The sequence below is a fragment of the Stenella coeruleoalba genome (genome assembly GCF_951394435.1).
Source record: "Stenella coeruleoalba genome assembly, chromosome: 10".
NCBI classification, from domain to species: domain Eukaryota; kingdom Metazoa; phylum Chordata; class Mammalia; order Artiodactyla; family Delphinidae; genus Stenella; species Stenella coeruleoalba.
In genome coordinates this window covers 104,338,684-104,356,991 of record NC_137156.1, presented here as the reverse complement: position 1 = coordinate 104,356,991, position 18,308 = coordinate 104,338,684, and the positions used below count along the sequence as shown (strand labels likewise).

The window sequence follows — 18,308 nt, the reverse complement described above, 5'->3', positions numbered from 1 at the left end:
CCTCGTCTTCAGTCGTGTCTGGGCTGCCAGGCGGGCCTGCTGCTGCCTCCGTGCCCGGAGCGCGGCCCCAGGTCAGGCTGGAGGACGGGCACCCGCCGGCGCCAGTGGGGCAGGCGGGTGCGGGCCTGGCCGCGCCCAGAGCAGGCGGAGGTGCGCAAGGGGAGCAGGTCCTCGTCGGGACGCAGCAGGGGAGCGGGCCAGCTTCCTGACAGGCGGAGCTTGAGTCCAGCGCCGGGTGGAGGGCTCCGGGGCAGCCAGAGGCTGGGAGAGAGGGGGCCCAGATGGGGGCCGGGGGCGGGGCACTGACCGTGCACAGAGAGTACAGCTGGGGCGCAGGGCCGGGGGTGGGTGCCAGGCCGGGAGGAGGTGCTCCTGAGGGACCAGCGCAGTCCAGTCCCTCTGAGGGGTGTCGCCTTGGCCTTGGGGGTAGGTGGGCTCAAGTGGAGAGGCTTGCAGACACCTGGGGTCCTGAGTGACCCTCGGGGTCCGGCGGTGGGTCCGGGGCCAGAGCAGGCCGAGCCTCAGGCGCTGGAGCTGGCAGGACTGGACCTCACTGGGCAAGGGGAGGACCTGGGTGGTTTCTGGGTGTTTGGCTTGGGTGCTGGTGATTCTGCAGACTGAGCAAGGGATGCGGCTCGAGAAGGGCAGGTGACGGGATGCGGCTCGAGAAGGGCGGGTGACGGCGGGGCGGGGCTGCACTCTGCTCGGTTAGCGCCCACCTGCCCGTCCTGAGGCGCCCTGCCCACACGGCTGCACCCGCCCGCCCAGCGCTGTGTGGGCAGCAGGAGGGGGACGCCCGGCTGGTGAGCCTGGTTTCCTGCCGCAGTTCTCTGGAGCTGCGAGCCGGCGGTCCTGATGCCGGCCTTGCAGCCCCGGCGCATCCCCCGGTTCTCACGTGTGGAGCTGGAGGTCCGCGGGGCTTGTCGGTGTCCAGGGGCTGGACAAGCTGCCCACAGCCGAGTCAGCCCGACTGCACGTCGGCCAAGGAGATGCCCCCCCAGAGGTCCTGGTCAGCTTCCCCAGCACACCGGGGAACAGTCAGAAACACACAGCAGCCCGGTGGGTGGCAGGGCGCCCAGCGAGTGGCCCTCTGCGAGGTCATGGCTCATTGACCCTAAGTGACATCAGAGCCACCCTGCAGCCGGAAGCTGCCGAGGCCCTTCTGAGACTCGGTCGGAGCCCGTGGCGTCCAGGGCACGTCCAGCTTCCTAGTCTCAGACCCTGTTCTCCCACCCAGGAGGCAGCCCCGGAGTGCCTGCGTGTGCACCTGTGCCTGTGTGTGTGGGTCCCTGTGTGTGAGCAGACGTGTGCATTGTGCCTGGTCTCTCACAGGCAGCCAGCCGTGCTGCCCACTTGGTCGTGCCCCTGGCTCCCTCCTGGACCTCAGCTCGTTCCCCGGACTCCCCTGGCGCCGGAGCCAAGCTTCCGTGGCCTCCCCTACTGTGGCCGTAGGGCAGTGTGTCCGAGCGTCACTTTGGTGGGGGGTTGCGTGTGCTCAGGGTGTGGGCTCTGTGTGCACGTGTGTGGGCCTTTGTGCGCGACGTGCCCGCGTGTGGGCCCGTGGCTCCAGCCCCTGCACGTGGCCATACGTGGCAGGAAGTGGGGCCTGAGAGAGTGTGACACAGGTGAGGCTGTGTCCAGTGGGTGTGGACCTCGAGGCAGGCATTCTGGGCCCAGGCCCCGGCTGTGTGACTGTTGGGGAGTTATACCCATCCTACCCTGGGGCTGGGGATTAAATGTCATGACGTTGGCTGTGACATCCAGGGTCCAGCCAGGTGCCAGAAAGCACTGAGTCTCTAAACAGAGGAGTTGAGTCCAGGGTGCTGGCCCCAGAAGAGGTAGAGGAGCTAGAACCTCGGATGGGATGCTGTGATAACCCAGAACTTAGCAGAGCATGAAGCTCCCGTCACCCAGGGCCGGAGGGACAAAGGGAGGGCACAGGTCACCCAGCGGAAGCCGGCTCAGGGAGCTGGAACCACAGGGGATGTGGCCGCGGCCCATGCCCCCTCCTCCCGCCCTGCAGCCTTCACAGGCGCTTCTCCCGGGGCCGTGTGACAAGCGGCCCATGGCCAGTGCTTAGCAAGTGTGAGAGCAGAGGGCCCGCCGCCCAGAACCCCGCCGGCGCCGAGCCTTTGACCCGAGTCCGCTCCCCCTGGGAAGTCGCTGTGCTCAGGAACTACCTGGCCGGAGTCACACTGGAGGGCCAGAGCTGCATCCAGCGACTGCCTGGGGCCGGGCTGCCACCCGCGGCCCAGAGCAGCCCAGCTGTGCCTCCGCCCTCTGCTCCCTCCCCTGACGGGCAGGTGCCGACCCCAAGGTCAGTCCCTCGCGGAAGTCCTGCAGGCTCCTCTCTGCCTGGGAGGCCCAAGGAGCTGACCCTGCCGTCCTCACCACATCCGGGTGCTGGGAAGCAACGTCGACACCTGGTCGGTGCCCCAGGCCTTGGTGCAGCAGGAGAGCCGACCTCGGACGTCAGTTGGCGAGGCCCTCGGGAGAGGCCCGGGCAGCGGCCGGAGGGGGCTCCTCTGGGGAGCTGGGCCCCACTGGGTGTGTCATAGTGTCAGTGACATCGGCAACACGCTGGAAGTAACCAGGTGCCTAGCAGCAGAGGACGTGTTAAATAAAACGTGCTCCGCCCGCCAGCTGCGTGGCCACTGACGGCGATTCAGCCTGGAGCGTGAGTCCGTTTCAAAACTCAGTCGTGGCAGCTGCGTGAGCCCGCTGTCTGGAGGAACAAACACCACCTGTACACACGTGGAGATAAGGAGCGAGGCCAGGGTGTGCCCACCGAGACATTCCTGTGCTTTCCTCGGGGGTTTAGGGTTACGGTGTGTTTTGTTAGGGCTTTCGTAATCCACTGTATTTTCCGTTGTTCCACACGGACCAGAACTTTGTTCTAACACCACCGCCCCCCGCCCCGCCCTGCCGGCTCCAAGCCTCCGAAGGCAGGTGGCGGGTGCAGCCTCGCGCCTGGGCGTGGGTCCAGGGTGCCGGCCCTCGCTTCCCGCCGGCTGTCAGGCCCAGGGGCGACCCCTCAGCAGAGCCTGGATCTCCCTGAGCAAAGAGCTTCCCGCCTGCTAAGGGGGCAGTGGGGGTGTGAAGCCTGCCGGAGGGACGTGGGGAGACCAGGCAGGGTCCAGGGTACGTTGGGGCTGGGGGGTGGGGAACCGAGGCGGCAGGAGGGGTCTTGAAGCTACTCAGACGAGCGTTGGCCGCGAGTCATGGCCCTGGCACGGGAGGTGCAGCGCTGAGCAGACGGGAGACCCTCCCCCGGGGGGCCCGGAGGTCGCTGGGGAGACGGACCGGATGAAATCCAGGCTAGAGGGTGTCACGCAGTGGAGAAGACGTGGGGCCGGGGGGCCAGGAGCGAGGGCTGCCCGCACACACCCACGCCGCTGCCTGTCTGCCCACACCCAGACCAGGAGCTCCACGCGGCCCCGGCCCGGGACCCAGCCCTGCCAGGTCCGGGTCGCGCTTAAGGAAGACACTTCCGCTTCGTACCTGACAACCTGCCTCATTAAATTTAATGGGCTGGTTGTTCCCGTTAAATAAACATCAACTAATTAGGAAAAACATATTTGCTGAGGTTTGGCTATGGAACGGATAAACCAATTACACGGTTATTCCGCCTCAAAACACACGCGGCCATGAGGAGGGTGCAGACCGCAGCAGGGAGGGCTGGTGGAGCCCGGGGACTCGGAGCCTCCCCACCGCAGTCCACCTCCTCCCCAGGGCTTGGTGGCCCCCAGAACGTCACCCTGGAATGACACTCCAGGCTCCTGGAGCGCAGGAGTCCGGGCAGGGTGGACCCAGACGGGCGCCGACTCCTGCCCTGCACGAGCCAGGACCCTGCAGCACGAGGGACAAACCCCTACTCGACTTGACAAGCGAGAAGAGTGCTGGCTTGTGTGACGGAAGAGTCCAGAGGACGGTTCAGGCATAGCTGGATCAAGGAGCCTAGACAGAGGCGTCAGGATCCGGCCGGTCTCCTTCCACCTCAGCCCTGCTCTCCGCCCTTATCCTCGGGCTCCAGGAAGGGCCCAGGGACTCGTGCCTTCCAAAGAGTTTCTCTTTCCCTCTAGGTCCAGCTTGGGGGTTACGGGCAGACAACAAACCACCCTCGAGCTGACCCAGGAATGTCAGAAACCTCTGGGGAGCCCGGGAAACATGAAAAAGTGCCCCACAGCCTGGATGCATCAGGGAATTGCAGAGAAATACCCATGCGGTGGCTGGAGTTGGAGGCCAGACAGCGCAGCTGTGGGTGCTTCTGCTGGGTCGACGCCCCGAGATGAGGGCGTATGTCGCCTTGAGGGCGATGTAGGGTTGTTGGCACGGCGGCAGCCTCGGCATTGGAACCACCCAGGTGTCCAGGGCCAGCGACGGGTGCCCTGAGGTCCGTGCTTCCACGAAGAAGCACAAACCGGAGCTCCCGGAACTGCCTGGACGCACCTTAGGCATCTTGTCAGCACGAGAAGCCGGGCGGAGAGGACTTCCCACCTGACCCTGGCAGCTCGCAGCCACGTCTCTGTGGCCAGGGCCTGGGTGCAGCCCAGCAGGTCCCCCGCTCAGCGTCCCACAAGGCTGCCGTCAGGCTGTGGCCGGGTGGGCTCCCCTCCCGCAGCAGGGCCAGCGGCGGAGCCTCTTGGAGACCTACAGGAGTCCAGCAGTATCCTCCCCCTCTGCTGTCCTATCAGAGTCACACAGCAGAGTGACTCACGGGGCACCTGGCGTGTCTGCCTCGGAACTGGGTGCTTCCACTTGTGTGACCTCCGAGAGGGAGAGGGAGGGGTCCTGAGGCGGCTCTTGTGGGACGGCCTCCAAACCCTGTTAGTGAGAAAAGAAGACGTGCAAAGGTGGTTCGGAGCAGGTGTACAGGTGCCTCTTTCAGCAGACAGAGAGGCGAGAATATCCTTGTGCGTGTTGCTGCCAGGATGCAGGAAACTGGGGACAATTTTCACTCCCAGGAGGTGACCTGGGGGCCCAGCAGGGGGACATACCTTTTCACTAGGGGTCCTTTCGTGCACCACTTGGATTTTTCTTTTTACCATGAGCATAATATTTTAATAATTAAAAGGCCTGTTTTAATTGTTAAAAAACCCCGAAAGGCCAGACCTCTTGGAAGGTAAAGGACTCTGGAGCAGCTGTCGCCAGAGGGGTTGCCCCCTCCTGACCCTAACGTTACAGCGAGCAAGGGGGAGGGGGGTTCAGTCACACGACTCCAGTAGATCCAGCGAGCTGCCAGGGTTGCCTTGGCCAACAGGTAGGGAGAGCACACCTGAGAATTGCAGAGGCAGGCAGAGCTGAGAGAGATGCCTGGTGACGTGTCTGGGCCTGTGGATCCAACCATGCCTGAAGCTCAGACCTCCTTGGACCTTACAGAGAAGCAAGTCAGTGAATGTGCTGCTGGATGCAGCAAAGCGAGGTTTTCATCAAGGCTTGTCCTGTCCTCTGTCTATGTCTGGTGTCCACTCTGGCTGTTAAACATTTTGAATGTCACCTCTGGTGTTTGTCCCAGAACAGCCCTGCCGGCCCTGGAGGAGGTTTCCAGTGAGCCAGCTTATTTGTTCAGGGCCCAGCCCCCGACCGGCCCCTCTCTGCTGCCCCCTGCTCCTTGCAGGGCCTGTGCCCAGGATGGGGAAGCAGCATGGCTGACTGTTGCCCTCCCCACCAAGGACACAGAAGATACGGGCTGCCTCTGTCACACTTCCTGCCAGGGACCCTGTGACGGCTCTCGGTGGAGGAGACCCAGGCCCAGAAACAGATGGTGATGTCCACGCTGAGGTCCAGAGCCCACGAGCCCAGGGCTGCTGCCGACCAGGCGGTGGGCTGGTGCTTCGGGAAGGCTTCCCTGGAGAGGAGGGGCTGCCCCGGGGCCACGGGCAAGGTCAGCAGGGTGACCTCGTGGGCGCAGAGGAACAGCATCACATGCAGAGCTCGTGGTAGATTGGGGAAATCAGAGATTCCATCTGTGACAGAGCAGGGCGGGTGCAGGAAGGGGGTGCCCAGCAGGCTCAGCATGTCCCCTGGGCACGGGATCCTGTGCCTGGGTTCCCCGCTGTGAAAAGGGACGGTAACAGCCCCCCCCCGGCCGGCGGGTTGGGCTGGGGATGGAAGAGCTGTTGGGAGAGCTCCCTGCCCCGTGTTTCTGTGGTTCCCACAGCGACCCTGGGGGCGATGCCATCTGCCCCGTGACCCAGAAAGCGCACCGAGGGGTGGGCACGTGATGGGAGCGGAGCCCGTGTCTCTGCCCCGGAAGGCTGTGCTCTTCTGAATGGGGCCCTAGTGGCACAGGGACGTCCTCCAGGGGAGGGTTTTGCCAGAAGGGGTGACACCGCGGGGACCGTGGGTGGTTTCAGAGCCTCCCCAGAAATTCCAACTTACCTCTCCATTGCTGTGCTCACCCTGAGGCCGACTGTGCCCACGGGGCAGGCAGCCACCGAGGGGCACGTGGGACGGGGCAGGAGGCGGGTCTGTGCCTGAATGCTGGGGAGGCTCTGTCCAGCCGACTGGAGGGCCGGGCCTGCCCCGCTGCACCCCGTGGTCCCCGCAGAGACCCTCAGAGGCGGCACACGGTGCTGTTTGAAGCTACTGGATTCAGGGCGATCTGTCGTGCGGCAGAGTGAATACGCAGACTGGTACCTTGTGTCCCCACCCTGAGACGAGGCCCTGGCTTCCTGGGATCTCCCCGTCCCACCCCACGATGGAAATACCAGGGCGTTGGTGCTGTCGTGACTGAGTGGGTGGGGCCAGCCTACAGGGAGCCGGTAGTGTCCCTGAGGAGGTGACATGAGCTCTGAGCCTGGAGACCAGGAGACGAGGGCGGCTGGAGGGGGGGTGGGCGGCGGCAGGGCAGCCCCAGGACACCTGCGGGGGCTCTGCCGGTGGGACATCTGCCGTCTAACCTGCTCGTCCACGGGGCCAGCTCTGCTTCCGGAGGTGGTGGCGGCAGCAGAGCTGGGCCTGGGTCAGAGCAACAGCAGGGGTACCCTCTTACCTTCTGATTGTGAAATCATCATCATCTACAGTAACAGTAGCTTCACGAGAAGTTGGGAAGATAGTGCGGAGGCCCCATACCCTCTCCTGGCCTCCAGCATTCACATCTCGGGAGGCTGTCATACAACGTGGAAACCAGGACGCCGACGTCCACACCAGGTGCGTGTGAGCTCTGGGTCCCTCATCACAAGTGGATTCCTGGAACGGTCACCGCGAAGGAGATACAGAACCAGCCTTCCCCGCCCCCCAAGCCACGAATCTGTTCAGCACCACCAGTCTGTCGTTTCAGAGATATTCCAGAAGGGTGGATTGTGAAGCGTTGGGGTCGACTCTGCCCTCTCATCTGTGTTGTTTGCTGCCTCCCGTGGCTGGAGCGCGTGCAGGGTGGCACGTAGGTCAGCGCGTGTCTGATGCTCAGCGGTAGCTGTGGGCTGTAGGCTCCGCTCCGCAGGAGAGGGGCCCTGTCCCGCGCGCAGCCTTTCCCTATTCCCGTCTGCACGTCTGCGCCCACGTCGCAGCTGTCCCAGGTGCGCCGTCTTCTGCGCTGAGACCTCCGATGGGGGGAGTGGCGGCGGCTTCAGCGCAGCCCCGGTTCTCCGACCCTCTCCCCCGTTGCTTCCTGGGGGGAGGGCTCCCGCCAGCCATTCCCTCTGTGTCACCTGCGTGTTGGCATCTGTCGGTCCTGCGCCCCCAGGCAGGCTCCATGGTGCTTGCTCTGACGGTGACTCTGGATGGGGTCCCGCACATTTGGGGGCCATGTGCTGAGCTCCTCAGCTGCATCTCCATCTGGGGTTCGCAGCTGGCCTCCTCTGACCCCACGTGGGTGGGCAGACTGGGGGCTGCCCGTTACTTTGGGTGGGAGTCCAGCCTCCCGCTTCAGCCCACGGTGTTTCGCAGAGTGAGAAGGCCTGGGCTGCTTCCCCGTCCCCAGGTTCTCACTCCTGGGGCTGTGGGTTGCGAGGGCCACTGTGTCCCAGAGAGGGTGGAGGGGTGGCTTTTCCAGAGGCCATGGCCCTGCCGAGGGCATCCATCCTTGGGAACATCTGTGAGCTGTGAGCCCCAAGGCGACAAGCACCCACTCTGGACCTCCTGGGCGTGGCGTGCGCTGCACCAACTACAGACCCCTGGCCGGGCTCTTCCCGCTGGTGCATCTTGTTCCCTCCGCCCTGCCTGATAGCACGTCCACGCTGCTATCCGCGGGGCAGGTGCCCTCCAGCCAGCCCCTCGGTCCGGCCTGTCTCTCTGTTTACATCCCTCACCTGATTGGCCCCTGAAGTCATCTCAGTTTGCAGCCCCGGGACAAGGTGATGCTGAGGCCTCCAGGGCTCCGTGTAGTGGGGGGCAGGAGCTTTGCTACTGCCTTCTATACAGTGTAGGGCTGACAGTGACCTGGCTCTGTCCCCAGGGTCGGGACTCTCAGCCCAGGCTGGTCACCGCTGGTACCGAGTGGGGCAGAAAGCCCAAAGAGGGCTCACGGGCGGGGAGGGAGCTGTAGTAAGGGAGGCTTCCTGGAGGAGTGGGGGAGGGAACTTGGGCCTTGAGAGATGAAAGGTTGCAGTGGGGGCACTCCTGGTCAAGGGCACAGCATGGGCACAGGCCTGAGGCGTGAAGGCATCTTTGGAGCAAGAACGCTGGGCACGTGGGGGAGAAGGTAGGCGGGCGGTGGTCCGCTGACACCACGGGGTCCTGGGTGCCCTGCCTGTCCTGCTTTGGCCTACTTGTTTTAACACCTGCACCTGGACTTTCTCTGGGGGACCACCCCCGGCTCTGGAGAGCTCCCTGTGCCAGCCAGCCCACCGTCAGGTTCTACCCCCAGCCAAGGTGACTGGTTCAGGGGGGCCCTGTGATCCAGCCCACTTCATGAGGGTCCATTCTGGGAATATTCTGGACCTATTGGAAAGAAGCACCTGGAGCTACAAAGGCCACTGGGCACAGAGGCTGGGTGGGGGGGGGGGCCCTGCAGAGCCCACAGACGGGGAGGCAGCACCATGACCACGCTTCCCTGCTGCTCACCTGAGCGGCCCTGGGAGCTCGGGCCCAGGTGAGGCTTGTCTCCTGGACCACAGCACCCGCTGGGGAGGGCGGGGTGGGTGGGGATGTGCCTCCGGGCTGAGCCCCGTCCTGCTCTAGGGGACCGCTCTGTGTACATCCCTCCATCGGCCTCACTGCGACGCCGGCCCCCGACAGACCCCCGCTCCCATCTCCACCCAGCGGCCGGCGTGGGCTTCCCAGAATGCGGCAGTGACTGCGGCCGCCCCGTGTGCACGGCAGCTGCCGGGGGGCTGAGGCTGACGGCAGCCACCCCACGGGGTGGGCGAGGGTAGGCCACGGGGACCCAGGGCGCTGCACACGCAGGGCTAGCCCCGGGTGTGCATTCGCACACGTGCACGTGTCCGTGCGTGCACACGCCATGGGTGCAGGGTGGCGGGCTCCGTGTGTGAAGCAAGCCCCTGGAGGGTCTGCCCAGGGGGGGCCCCACCCTGCGTCCTCCCTCCTCGCAGACCCTCCTCCAGCCGCATCCCTCTCCATTTGTGTGGAAAGCTGCGTGGGGAGGGGCGGGCGTGAGCCGGCGCATCTTCGGGGCAGGAGGTGACAGGTGGGGGTGAAGGCCAGGCAGGAGTCAGGGCCACCCCCAAGGGGCTGAGGCTACCCCGAGCCTCTTCCTCCTGCCACATCAGCGGTGGGGTTCTGCCTCGAGGAGGGGAGAGGCCCCCCAAGTCTACTTCTGCACAAAGCTCTGAGTCACAGAAACGCAGAAACGGCCCTGGCATGGCTCCAGAGGCAGGAACACTAGAGGTTCGGAAAGGCCCTCCTCCCCCGCCCTCCCCCCGCCCCCCCCATGTTTCTGGTTCTAGGAATTGTTTTCCCTGCCTCGCCACACACTGCCTGCCCTCCTGGAGGGTGACAGAAGCGAAACCCACACAGGAAACCCAAGGAGGAAGAGCCCAGTGCCCGCTGACTCATTTCCCTCCTTGTGAGGTGGGATGGGGGGGCGCCTGAGCTGCAGTCCCCACCCCCCATGAGCCCCCGCTGTGGTTCCCCCTCCATCTGCACCCGGCCGGCCTCCTCAGGGGCAGGGACCCACTGTGCAAGGCTTTTAGGAGCAACAATTGGCCATCTTTGCTCCAACCAACTGCGGTGCTGGGGTCTCAGCCCTGTGTCCCTGTTGGACTGTGGGCTTTCCTTGTCGATCCTTGGGAATTTCTCATAAATCCTGGATACGCAGCTTTTGCAAGTGTACGTGTGTTGCAGATGTGTTTTCCTGAGTCCTGGCTTATCTTGATATTTCCTTTCCTAACTTTTAATGAACAAAAATAACCAATATTAAGGTAGTCAAATTGACCCGTATTCTCTTTTATATATCTTTGATCTGGGGTTGAAGAACTCCTTCCCTGGCCCAGGGTCGCGAAGACAGTCTGCTCCACTGTCTGGAGTGCCTTTACGGGGCCCACCTGGATTGATAGTGCTGCGTGGTGCGGAGCGGTGCCTCATCAGGTCTCCTCTGGGGAGCGGACCGCAGGTGAGGAGCAGGGGTGGAGGAAGCCGTGTAACCTGGGACGTCTCCAGAGACACTCCCGGGGCTGGAGCTGGTGGGTGCGGGCCCGGCGGAGGCTCTGAGAACCGGTGGGACTGCTGTGCTTAACCAGCCACGCTGGGATCCGCGCACCTTCGGGGGACGCCGCAGAGTAGAGCGAACGGCCCGCCTGCCCGTCGGCCACTCGGTCGCGTCCCCACGTCCCCAGACGAGCGCGACGTCCCGACAAGCCAGCCATGCCGGAGCCACAGGAAATGGAGAACGACCAGCTCAGAAATCGGGACGCGGCTGCGTGAGGCGGGGAGGGGCGGGGGCTCACCCGGGCCTGCGGGGGTCCCTCTCCTAAGGGGTGACCTCCCGGCTCGTGGCCACCCCCGCGGCCCTCGCTGCGCCCCAGCTCGTCCTCCCGCACGGGCCCCCGGCCCTTTGGTTGTTTCCATGGCTCCGGCCGCCTCGCCTCCCCTCGGCCAGGTGCCCCTGTGGCCTCACCTTCGGGCGGCTCTGGGGCGCGCGAACCGCTGCGGGAGCGCGGCCACGGGGATCGCGTCTGCCCAGCCGCCCAGGCGAGCTCGGACCCGCGCCCCCCGGACCCACTGTCCGCCCCGCGTCGCCCCGCCGCCCGGCCCCGTGCCAGCCCGCCGGCCTCGTCCCGGACCGCGCGCCCCACGCCCCGCCGCCCCCTGCGGACCCCGAGCCGTAACCGCCGTCCTCGGCCGTATCTGGACCAGGTTCCGGCAGCTCCTGGCAGCGGCGTTGCCCTTTGAAGCGAGCGATGGGCTAGGGCGGTCGGCGGGGATCGAGCGCCCCCTGGAGGCCCCCGAGAGCCCCGCCCCGCGCAGGCCCCGCCCCCGCGCAGGCCCCGCCCCGGCCCGGCCCGCCCGGGCGGCGCATGCGCGCGACGCTCCGCGGGCGGTGAGAGCGAGGCCGGTCCGCATCCGCGCGGCTGGCGCCCCATTCATGTTGGGCAGCGGCGGCGGCCACGCAGTGGATCCCGGGCGCGGCGGCCTCGGCCTGGGTGGCCTGCGAGGCTTCGGCGGCCCCGCGGCGGGGCGGGGCGGACGGCGGCTCGGGCGGCGGGCGGCGATGGCCGGCGGCGGGCGCGCCCCGGGGCAGCCCGTGAGTAGGGGTGCAACTTTCCCCGCAGCGGGGCGGGCGGGGGTCCGGCGGGGGTCCCACGGTGGTCTGGGCGCGGGGCGGCCTCGAGCCGGGGTCCGGGCGCGGGGCGGCCTCCGCGGGGTTGCGGGCGGGCGGGGGTCGCGCGGGGGGCGGCGGCGCGCGTGTCCGCGCCCCCGCGTGTCCGCGCCCCGCGTGTCCCTGCGTCTCTGGCCCGGTTCACGCGTGTCCGGGCGCGGCCGCGGCGCCGAGCCCGCGCGTCCCCGCCGGGCCGGGATGGGACCCTGCCCGCCGCGCTCGCGGGGCCGCGCCGCCTCCTCCGGGCCGGGCAGGGAGAAAGTTCGCGGCGGCGCCGCCGGGAGGGCTCTGCGGCCGGACCGGGCCGGCGGAGTGCGCTGGATCTCCGGCGCCGGCAGGCCCGCGCGGCCGGAGTGGGCGCCGGTCCGCCCAGGCCCGCAGGCCCGCGCTGGCTGGGAGGGGCGGTGCGCCAGCCGCGCTCCCGGCCTCCTCGCCGCCCCGCGCGGGGCCTCTCCAGGGTCAGCCGCTTCCCGCGGCCGCTCCGAGGGCTGCTGCGCAGCCCCGGGCCTGGTGGGCGGCGGGGCTGGCGGCGACGGGGCGCGATCGAGCGGCCTCGGGGTGGGGATTGCGGCTCCGGGTACCCCCGCCCGTTCCGAGACCCTAGGGGATCCCGGGAAGGGGGCGAGAGGGCCAGAGGGGCTCCGGTGGCTGCCTAGAGCCGGGAGCTGCCCCTGGCTCATCTGTGGGGTGCTGGGGCCACGCCCCTTGAAAGAAAGAGGGGTGTGTGTTGGGGGACGTGGACCGAGCCTCTGCCCGCGAGCCTGGGCTCCGGTAGCGCGGCCGTCCGCGCTGCTCCACCTCCTTCCGAGCTGAGGCCGGTTCTCTGGGTCTGCGCGGGGGTGGGCTCAGCCTTTGCTCCTCCGGCCCTCTGGAGGCCCTGGGCCCTCGGGAGCTCACCCCAGGCAGGTCCCCTGGCTCCCTGCTGGTTTGGGGTGTGCAGGAGAGACCAGGTGCTGCGCCAGGCAGCCCAGAGCATGCCCGGTCCTGTGCCAGAGGCGGACTTGGAAGCCAGTGATTCCCTTCAGGGCCGGGCAGCAAGTGGGCCTGGGAGGGGGCCCTGGAGGCCCCAGAAGGGCATTTCAGGCAGGGGAGACAGCTCTGCCGAGGCCTGGCCCGCCCCGGTGTGGCTGAGGTGTGTGCTTGGGGGTGGGAGCGGATGAGGGCTCTGGACAAAGCAGACAGCCCTTTGCTGGCTCCTGGCTGTGGCTTGTGTGTTTTAAGCTCCCCCGCACCCCTGAAGGTCCCAGCGTCTTGAGTATGGCGTCAGGAGGAGAGGACCCTCAGGGAAGCCCGAAGGCAGGTGCTTTTTCTGCGAAGCAGGACTCCAGTGGTCCTGGATCCTGGTCCTGTGCATGCTGGTCCCATAGGGCAGGCCTGGAGGGGGAGCGGGCGGCTGGGGACCACCTCCCGGGGCCTCTGTTGGGGGAGGTGGGGTGACTGGGCAGCTCTTGGTCCCAGTTGCTGACAAGGTACCTTTGGGTAGGAGGGCCGTGTCTTCTTGGTCCCCCACACCTCAACCTGTCCGTGCCCCAGAAGAATCCAGATCTGGTGGGGCGGGGGGCGGGGGGGCGCAAGATTGGGGCCGCCCCTCCGTGAAGAGGCCTCTGAGGGCCTTTGTTTCTCAGGGCGAGGAGTGGTGGTGGCCGCTGGGCCCGGGAGAGAGCAGGGGATGACGCTCGCTCCACGCTCTGCTGGGCAGCTGAGCCCGTCCTGTGCAGGAGTGGAGGCCACTGTGCCGGCCCGTCTGGCCTTTCCCTGCCCTGCGCACCTCCAGTCGGCACACCCGGCACCAGGCCGCTTCTCCTTCCCGGTCTGCTTCTCACTGGCCAGGCCCAGCCTGCTTCCCGTGCCGGCGCTGCGGTCACTCTCACCACCCTCTGCGTGGTCCAGCAGGTTCCACCCCCAGCTCTGGGTCCTCTGTGCACAGGATGCCCCTCCCCCGCCAGCTCTGGGGCCTGGTCCTTCTGGGGCAGGTGGAAGGGGCTCCCCAGACCCCAGCGCTGCTGCTGCTTCACCGCCCCCCCACCCCGGCCCGGAGCGTGCATCTGTTGCTGCTCCCCTCCCCCAGCCCAGCATGGAGTGAATGCATTTTCTCCTGGGCAGACCGGAGGCCTGTGGGAGTCCAGGTCCCTGTAGGAGTGCTGAGAACTAGCTGGGTGACCTTGGGTGTATCCGAGCTGCGGGCCCGTCCCTCTTGGGTAGGGGCAGTCACCCAAAGTCTTCAGTGGCCCCTGTGAGGTGGTGGCCGGGAGGACTCAGCCCCAGGCCTGGTGCCCCTTTCCTGGCTGCAGCCCCGTGCCTCTGGCTGGTCCTTTCGGGCAGCTCTGTTGGGGGAGGGGCAGCAGGCCCCCGGCCAGGCTGGAGTTTGGATGGTGCTTCTTCAGCTGGGTTCCTCCCGTTTAATATAAAAAGTAGGGCCCGTAAATGCGTTAAGACGCGTATAATTATCCCAGAGGAGGGGAGAGCCCAGCCCTTGGTAATTGCAGGCCTTCTTTGAACTGATAAACGGTGCGTGATTCATGCTTTCTTTGGAGTTCCCAGGCTGTCAGCCCAGGCCTCACCGCCACCGGGAGGAGCCACCAGGTCTGCCCTGGGCTCCTGAGCTGGGGGCAGGGGCCGCCTGCGAGGTACCCGGCGGCCATAGTTCCTGGGGTGTCTGGGCGGAGATCTGCAGGAAGGCAGCTGACAGCCTGCTGGGGGGGCCCCTGCGGGCAGCACAGCCCTGTCCCCCTACTGCGGGATCCTGGCCAAAGGCCCGCATATCCTAAGCCTCAGCATCCCCCCTCCCCACCACCTGAGCAGAGGTGTAGGTTTTCAGTGGCATCCGGTGAGTGGGGAGTGAGGACACAGGGAGGGAGCAGGTCCTGCTCTGCAGGAGCCAGTCGTTCACTCTTTCATTCGCAAGTGCTGGGTCCTGGGCCGGCCTCGGGGGGTTCAGCGGGAAACCACAGAGCCAGGCCCTGCTCTCGTGGGGCTGCCACTCTGGTGGGGAGAGCATCGGGGAGCAATACGTGACAAAACCGTTAGCAAGCACCTTGCCACAAATTAAACTGGGTGACTGAGAGGGACGGCTGCTGCCTTCGGCCCGCAGGTCGAGGGCTGTGGGCAGGGAGGGAAGAGCACCCCAGGAGAGGGGCAGGAGGCCAGAGGAGCCCTGTGCTGCAGGGGCAGACGTGGGAGCCCGGAGACCCACAGGCTCTGGGGCCAGTTCCCAGCCTGGACTTGGCAGGAGGCACCTATCCTTTGGGCCTCGGCTTCCCCACCTGTAAAACGAGAGGCGTTGTCTGGGGGCAAAGAGCGTGTGCTGCGCGCCAGTGCCTGCCTGCAGTGGGGACCTGGCATTGCTGTGGTCGGTTTCCATCCAGGAGTGGGGTGAGGCCCCAGCAAGCCCGTCTGGGGGTGTGACCAGCAGAGCCAGGGCGGGACCCCTGCTGGCCCTGAGCGGGCACCCCCCCTCTTCCGGGAGAGGAGCTGTCGTCATTACCATTGCACGGATCGGGAGACCGAGGCTGGCAGAGAGGAGTAGCCCCCACCGGGGCCACGTGGCTGCAGAGCAGCAGGGTCTAGGTTTACCCTGGTGCCCGACTGCCACCTTCCAGGCTGCGGGGAGCTGAGACTTTCCGAGAGGAAGTAGGGCCAGGGCAGGATTCGGGGGCCTCACGCACGGGGCAGGGGCACCGGTGGGCTGGGGGTGGGGATGATGGGTGGGAGGTGCAGGGCTGGGGGCTGGGCCGGGGTCAGCAGGGAGCGGCCCTGGGGTCAGTGTGACCGGCCCCCCTTCTGCGGGCCCTGCCCGAGCGTCCTTGTCTAGCTGAGAGTAGGACTGCCCAGGGCCTCGGGCAGAGAGGTGGTCACCCACCTTGGGAGCTTGGAGCTGGGGGTCTTGTTCCCTAAGGCGTGGGGAGGCTTGAGTCAGGGGGTGGTGGCCCCCAGGTTTGGGTGTCGGTGGGGCTCCCGATCTAGACCCTGAGCCCTTGTCACCCGCCTTCTCGTTCTGGGTTCATTTTTCTCCTCCACCCGGCCGCGGTGGCCCAGGCAGCGATGGAGCGTGTGTGGCCCGTGCTGCCCGCAGGCCCTAGGCTTGGTGTAGCCGCTTGCAGGGTTCCAGGCGGGGAGGTGTGCTTCCTGCACCTCGGGCTTTTCCTGGAGGGGTGGGTCACGCCCCAGAAGTGGGATGTCCCAGGGGAGGACGGGCGCGTGGAGCTCGGTGACGGCACGTGTGTGCGTGTGGGGGGGCGCGCGAGGGCTGCTAGCGCTTACACACTTTGTCCCCCGTTCTCCCCGCAGGGCTGAGGCTCCCGGCCCCGTGATGCGCATCCCTGCAGGACCTGAGCGCCGCAGCCCGAGGCCGCAGCCCGTCATGCTGCCGCCACGTCTGAGCCCACGGGCGCTGCCGCCGCCACTGCTTCTGCTGCCGCTGCTGCTGCTGCTGGGGGCCGCGCCCCGGGCGGGCGGGGGTCCACAGCCCCCTTTCCGCAACTTCACGGCCGGTGAATGGGCCCTCACCCACCTGGTGGTCCACGAGCAGACGGGCGAGGTGTACGTGGGCGCCGTGAACCGCATCTACAAGCTGTCGGGGAACCTGACGCTGCTGCGGGCGCACGTGACGGGCCCCGTGGAAGACAACGAGAAGTGCTACCCTCCGCCCAGCGTGCAGTCCTGCCCGCACGGCTTGGGCAGCACCGACAACGTCAATAAGCTGCTGCTGCTGGACCAGGCCGCCAACCGCCTGCTGGCCTGCGGCAGCGCCTCGCAGGGCATCTGCCAGTTCCTGCGGCTGGACGACCTCTTCAAGCTGGGCGAGCCGCACCACCGCAAGGAGCACTACCTGTCGGGCGTGCGCGAGGCGGGCAGCATGGCGGGCGTGCTGATCGCCGGGCCTCCCGGCCAGGCGCAGGCCAAGCTCTTCGTGGGCACGCCCATCGACGGCAAGTCCGAGTACTTCCCCACGCTGTCCAGCCGCCGGCTCATGGCCAACGAGGAGGATGCCGAGATGTTCGGCTTCGTGTACCAGGATGAGTTCGTGTCCTCGCAGCTGAAGATCCCCTCGGACACGCTGTCCAAGTTCCCGGCCTTCGACATCTACTACGTGTACAGCTTCCGCAGCGAGCACTTCGTCTACTACCTCACCCTGCAGCTAGACACGCAGCTGACCTCGCCCGACGCCGCCGGCGAGCACTTTTTCACGTCCAAGATCGTGCGGCTGTGCGTGGACGACCCCAAGTTCTACTCCTACGTCGAGTTCCCCATCGGCTGCGAGCAGGCGGGCGTGGAGTACCGCCTGGTGCAGGACGCCTACCTGAGCCGCCCTGGCCGCGCCCTGGCCCGCCAGCTGGGCCTGGCCGAGGACGAGGATGTGCTGTTCACCGTGTTTGCCCAGGGCCAGAAGAACCGCGTGAAGCCGCCCCGGGAGTCGGTGCTGTGCCTGTTCACCCTCAGGGCCATCAAGGAGAAGATCAAGGAGCGCATCCAGTCCTGCTACCGCGGCGAGGGCAAGCTCTCGCTGCCCTGGCTGCTCAACAAAGAGCTGGGCTGCATCAACTCGGTGAGCGTCCCGCGGTCCCGGAACGAGGCGCCGACCGCTCGTTGCGTGGCGCTCACCCTGCGCTGGGGGCCGCTGTTGGCCCGTCTCCCAGGGTCAGGGCTGCACCTGGGCTGCGGCTGTCCTGCCCGTTAGAAGACGGGGTGGCGTGACCGCGTGCACGAGTCCACGAGCCCCCGCGGCCGTTGGACGGAGCCCCTCTGACCACGCGTCTGCTGCTGTTGTGGGTGCTTTTGCGGGCCCCATCTTGTTTCCATTTCAGAGACAGGGTTGCCCGGGGCGGGGTGACTTGCCCAGGGTACACGGCCAGTAAGGGGCAAGCTGGGGCCACACCAGGGTCAGGTGGACACCAGATACCGTCCTCCCTCTGGGTCCTGTTGATAGGCTCTTCTGACTCTTGCGCTGGGCGCCTGGCCATGCACCTGACTTGGGAGCGGCCCGAATGCCCAGGGGCTGGGCACTCAGGAGCCGGCAGTCCCATCTCTAGGCCCTGACGGGGTTCTCTAGGGGCCAGCTGCTTTTTGAGGGGTGTCTCTTGCACACCCCCAGGCAGTAGGACCCATTGTTTCTCTGAGTAAGGTCCCAGGCTCAGAGGGGATAAGGGACTTGTTCAGGGTCGCTGGGTAGAGGACCTCCAGTGCCAGGCCTTAGACCCTCTGATGCCGCTGCCTGGGACGCGCTGGTGGCCTAGGGAAAGCCCGGCCCCTCCCTGGCCTCAGTTTTCCCATTTCCGTCCTGGTTTGTCTTCAGAGCAGTGTGGGTTGGCCCTTCTTTCTCACATCTGTTGCTGTGTGCGGCGGGGCCTCATCGTAGCAGGGCTGCTCTCCAGACCTCGGCCTCGGGTGCACAAGGCTGGTGCATCGCCCATCCTCCCCTCGGCCTCTCGAGGAAGGTGTTTGATCTCCGTCGTATAGGTGGAGAGACTGAGGCTCGGAGGGCCAGCGCTTGCCGAGATCGCCGTGTGCTCTGCGCGCCCTGTGCCACGGCTGGTCCCCCCTGCCTGGGCCTGGTCCCCACTGCCCCCCGCATCTCCCCTGGCCCCTCTTC

At 66.7% G+C, this 18,308-nt stretch overlaps 1 protein-coding gene across 1 annotated transcript in view; it reads left to right on the top strand.

Moving 5' to 3' along the window:
• The first annotated feature begins 11,446 nt into the window (after positions 1-11,446).
• The window catches only part of PLXNA1 (plexin A1), a 42,093-nt gene continuing 35,231 nt past the window's right edge, over positions 11,447-18,308 (top strand). Inside the window, exons 1-2 of the mRNA XM_079934824.1 lie at positions 11,447-11,644; positions 16,007-17,264. Coding sequence (XP_079790950.1) covers positions 16,029-17,264 — 1,236 coding nt within the window. The 5' untranslated portion in view covers positions 11,447-11,644; positions 16,007-16,028. The remainder of the gene's footprint in view (positions 11,645-16,006; positions 17,265-18,308) is intronic.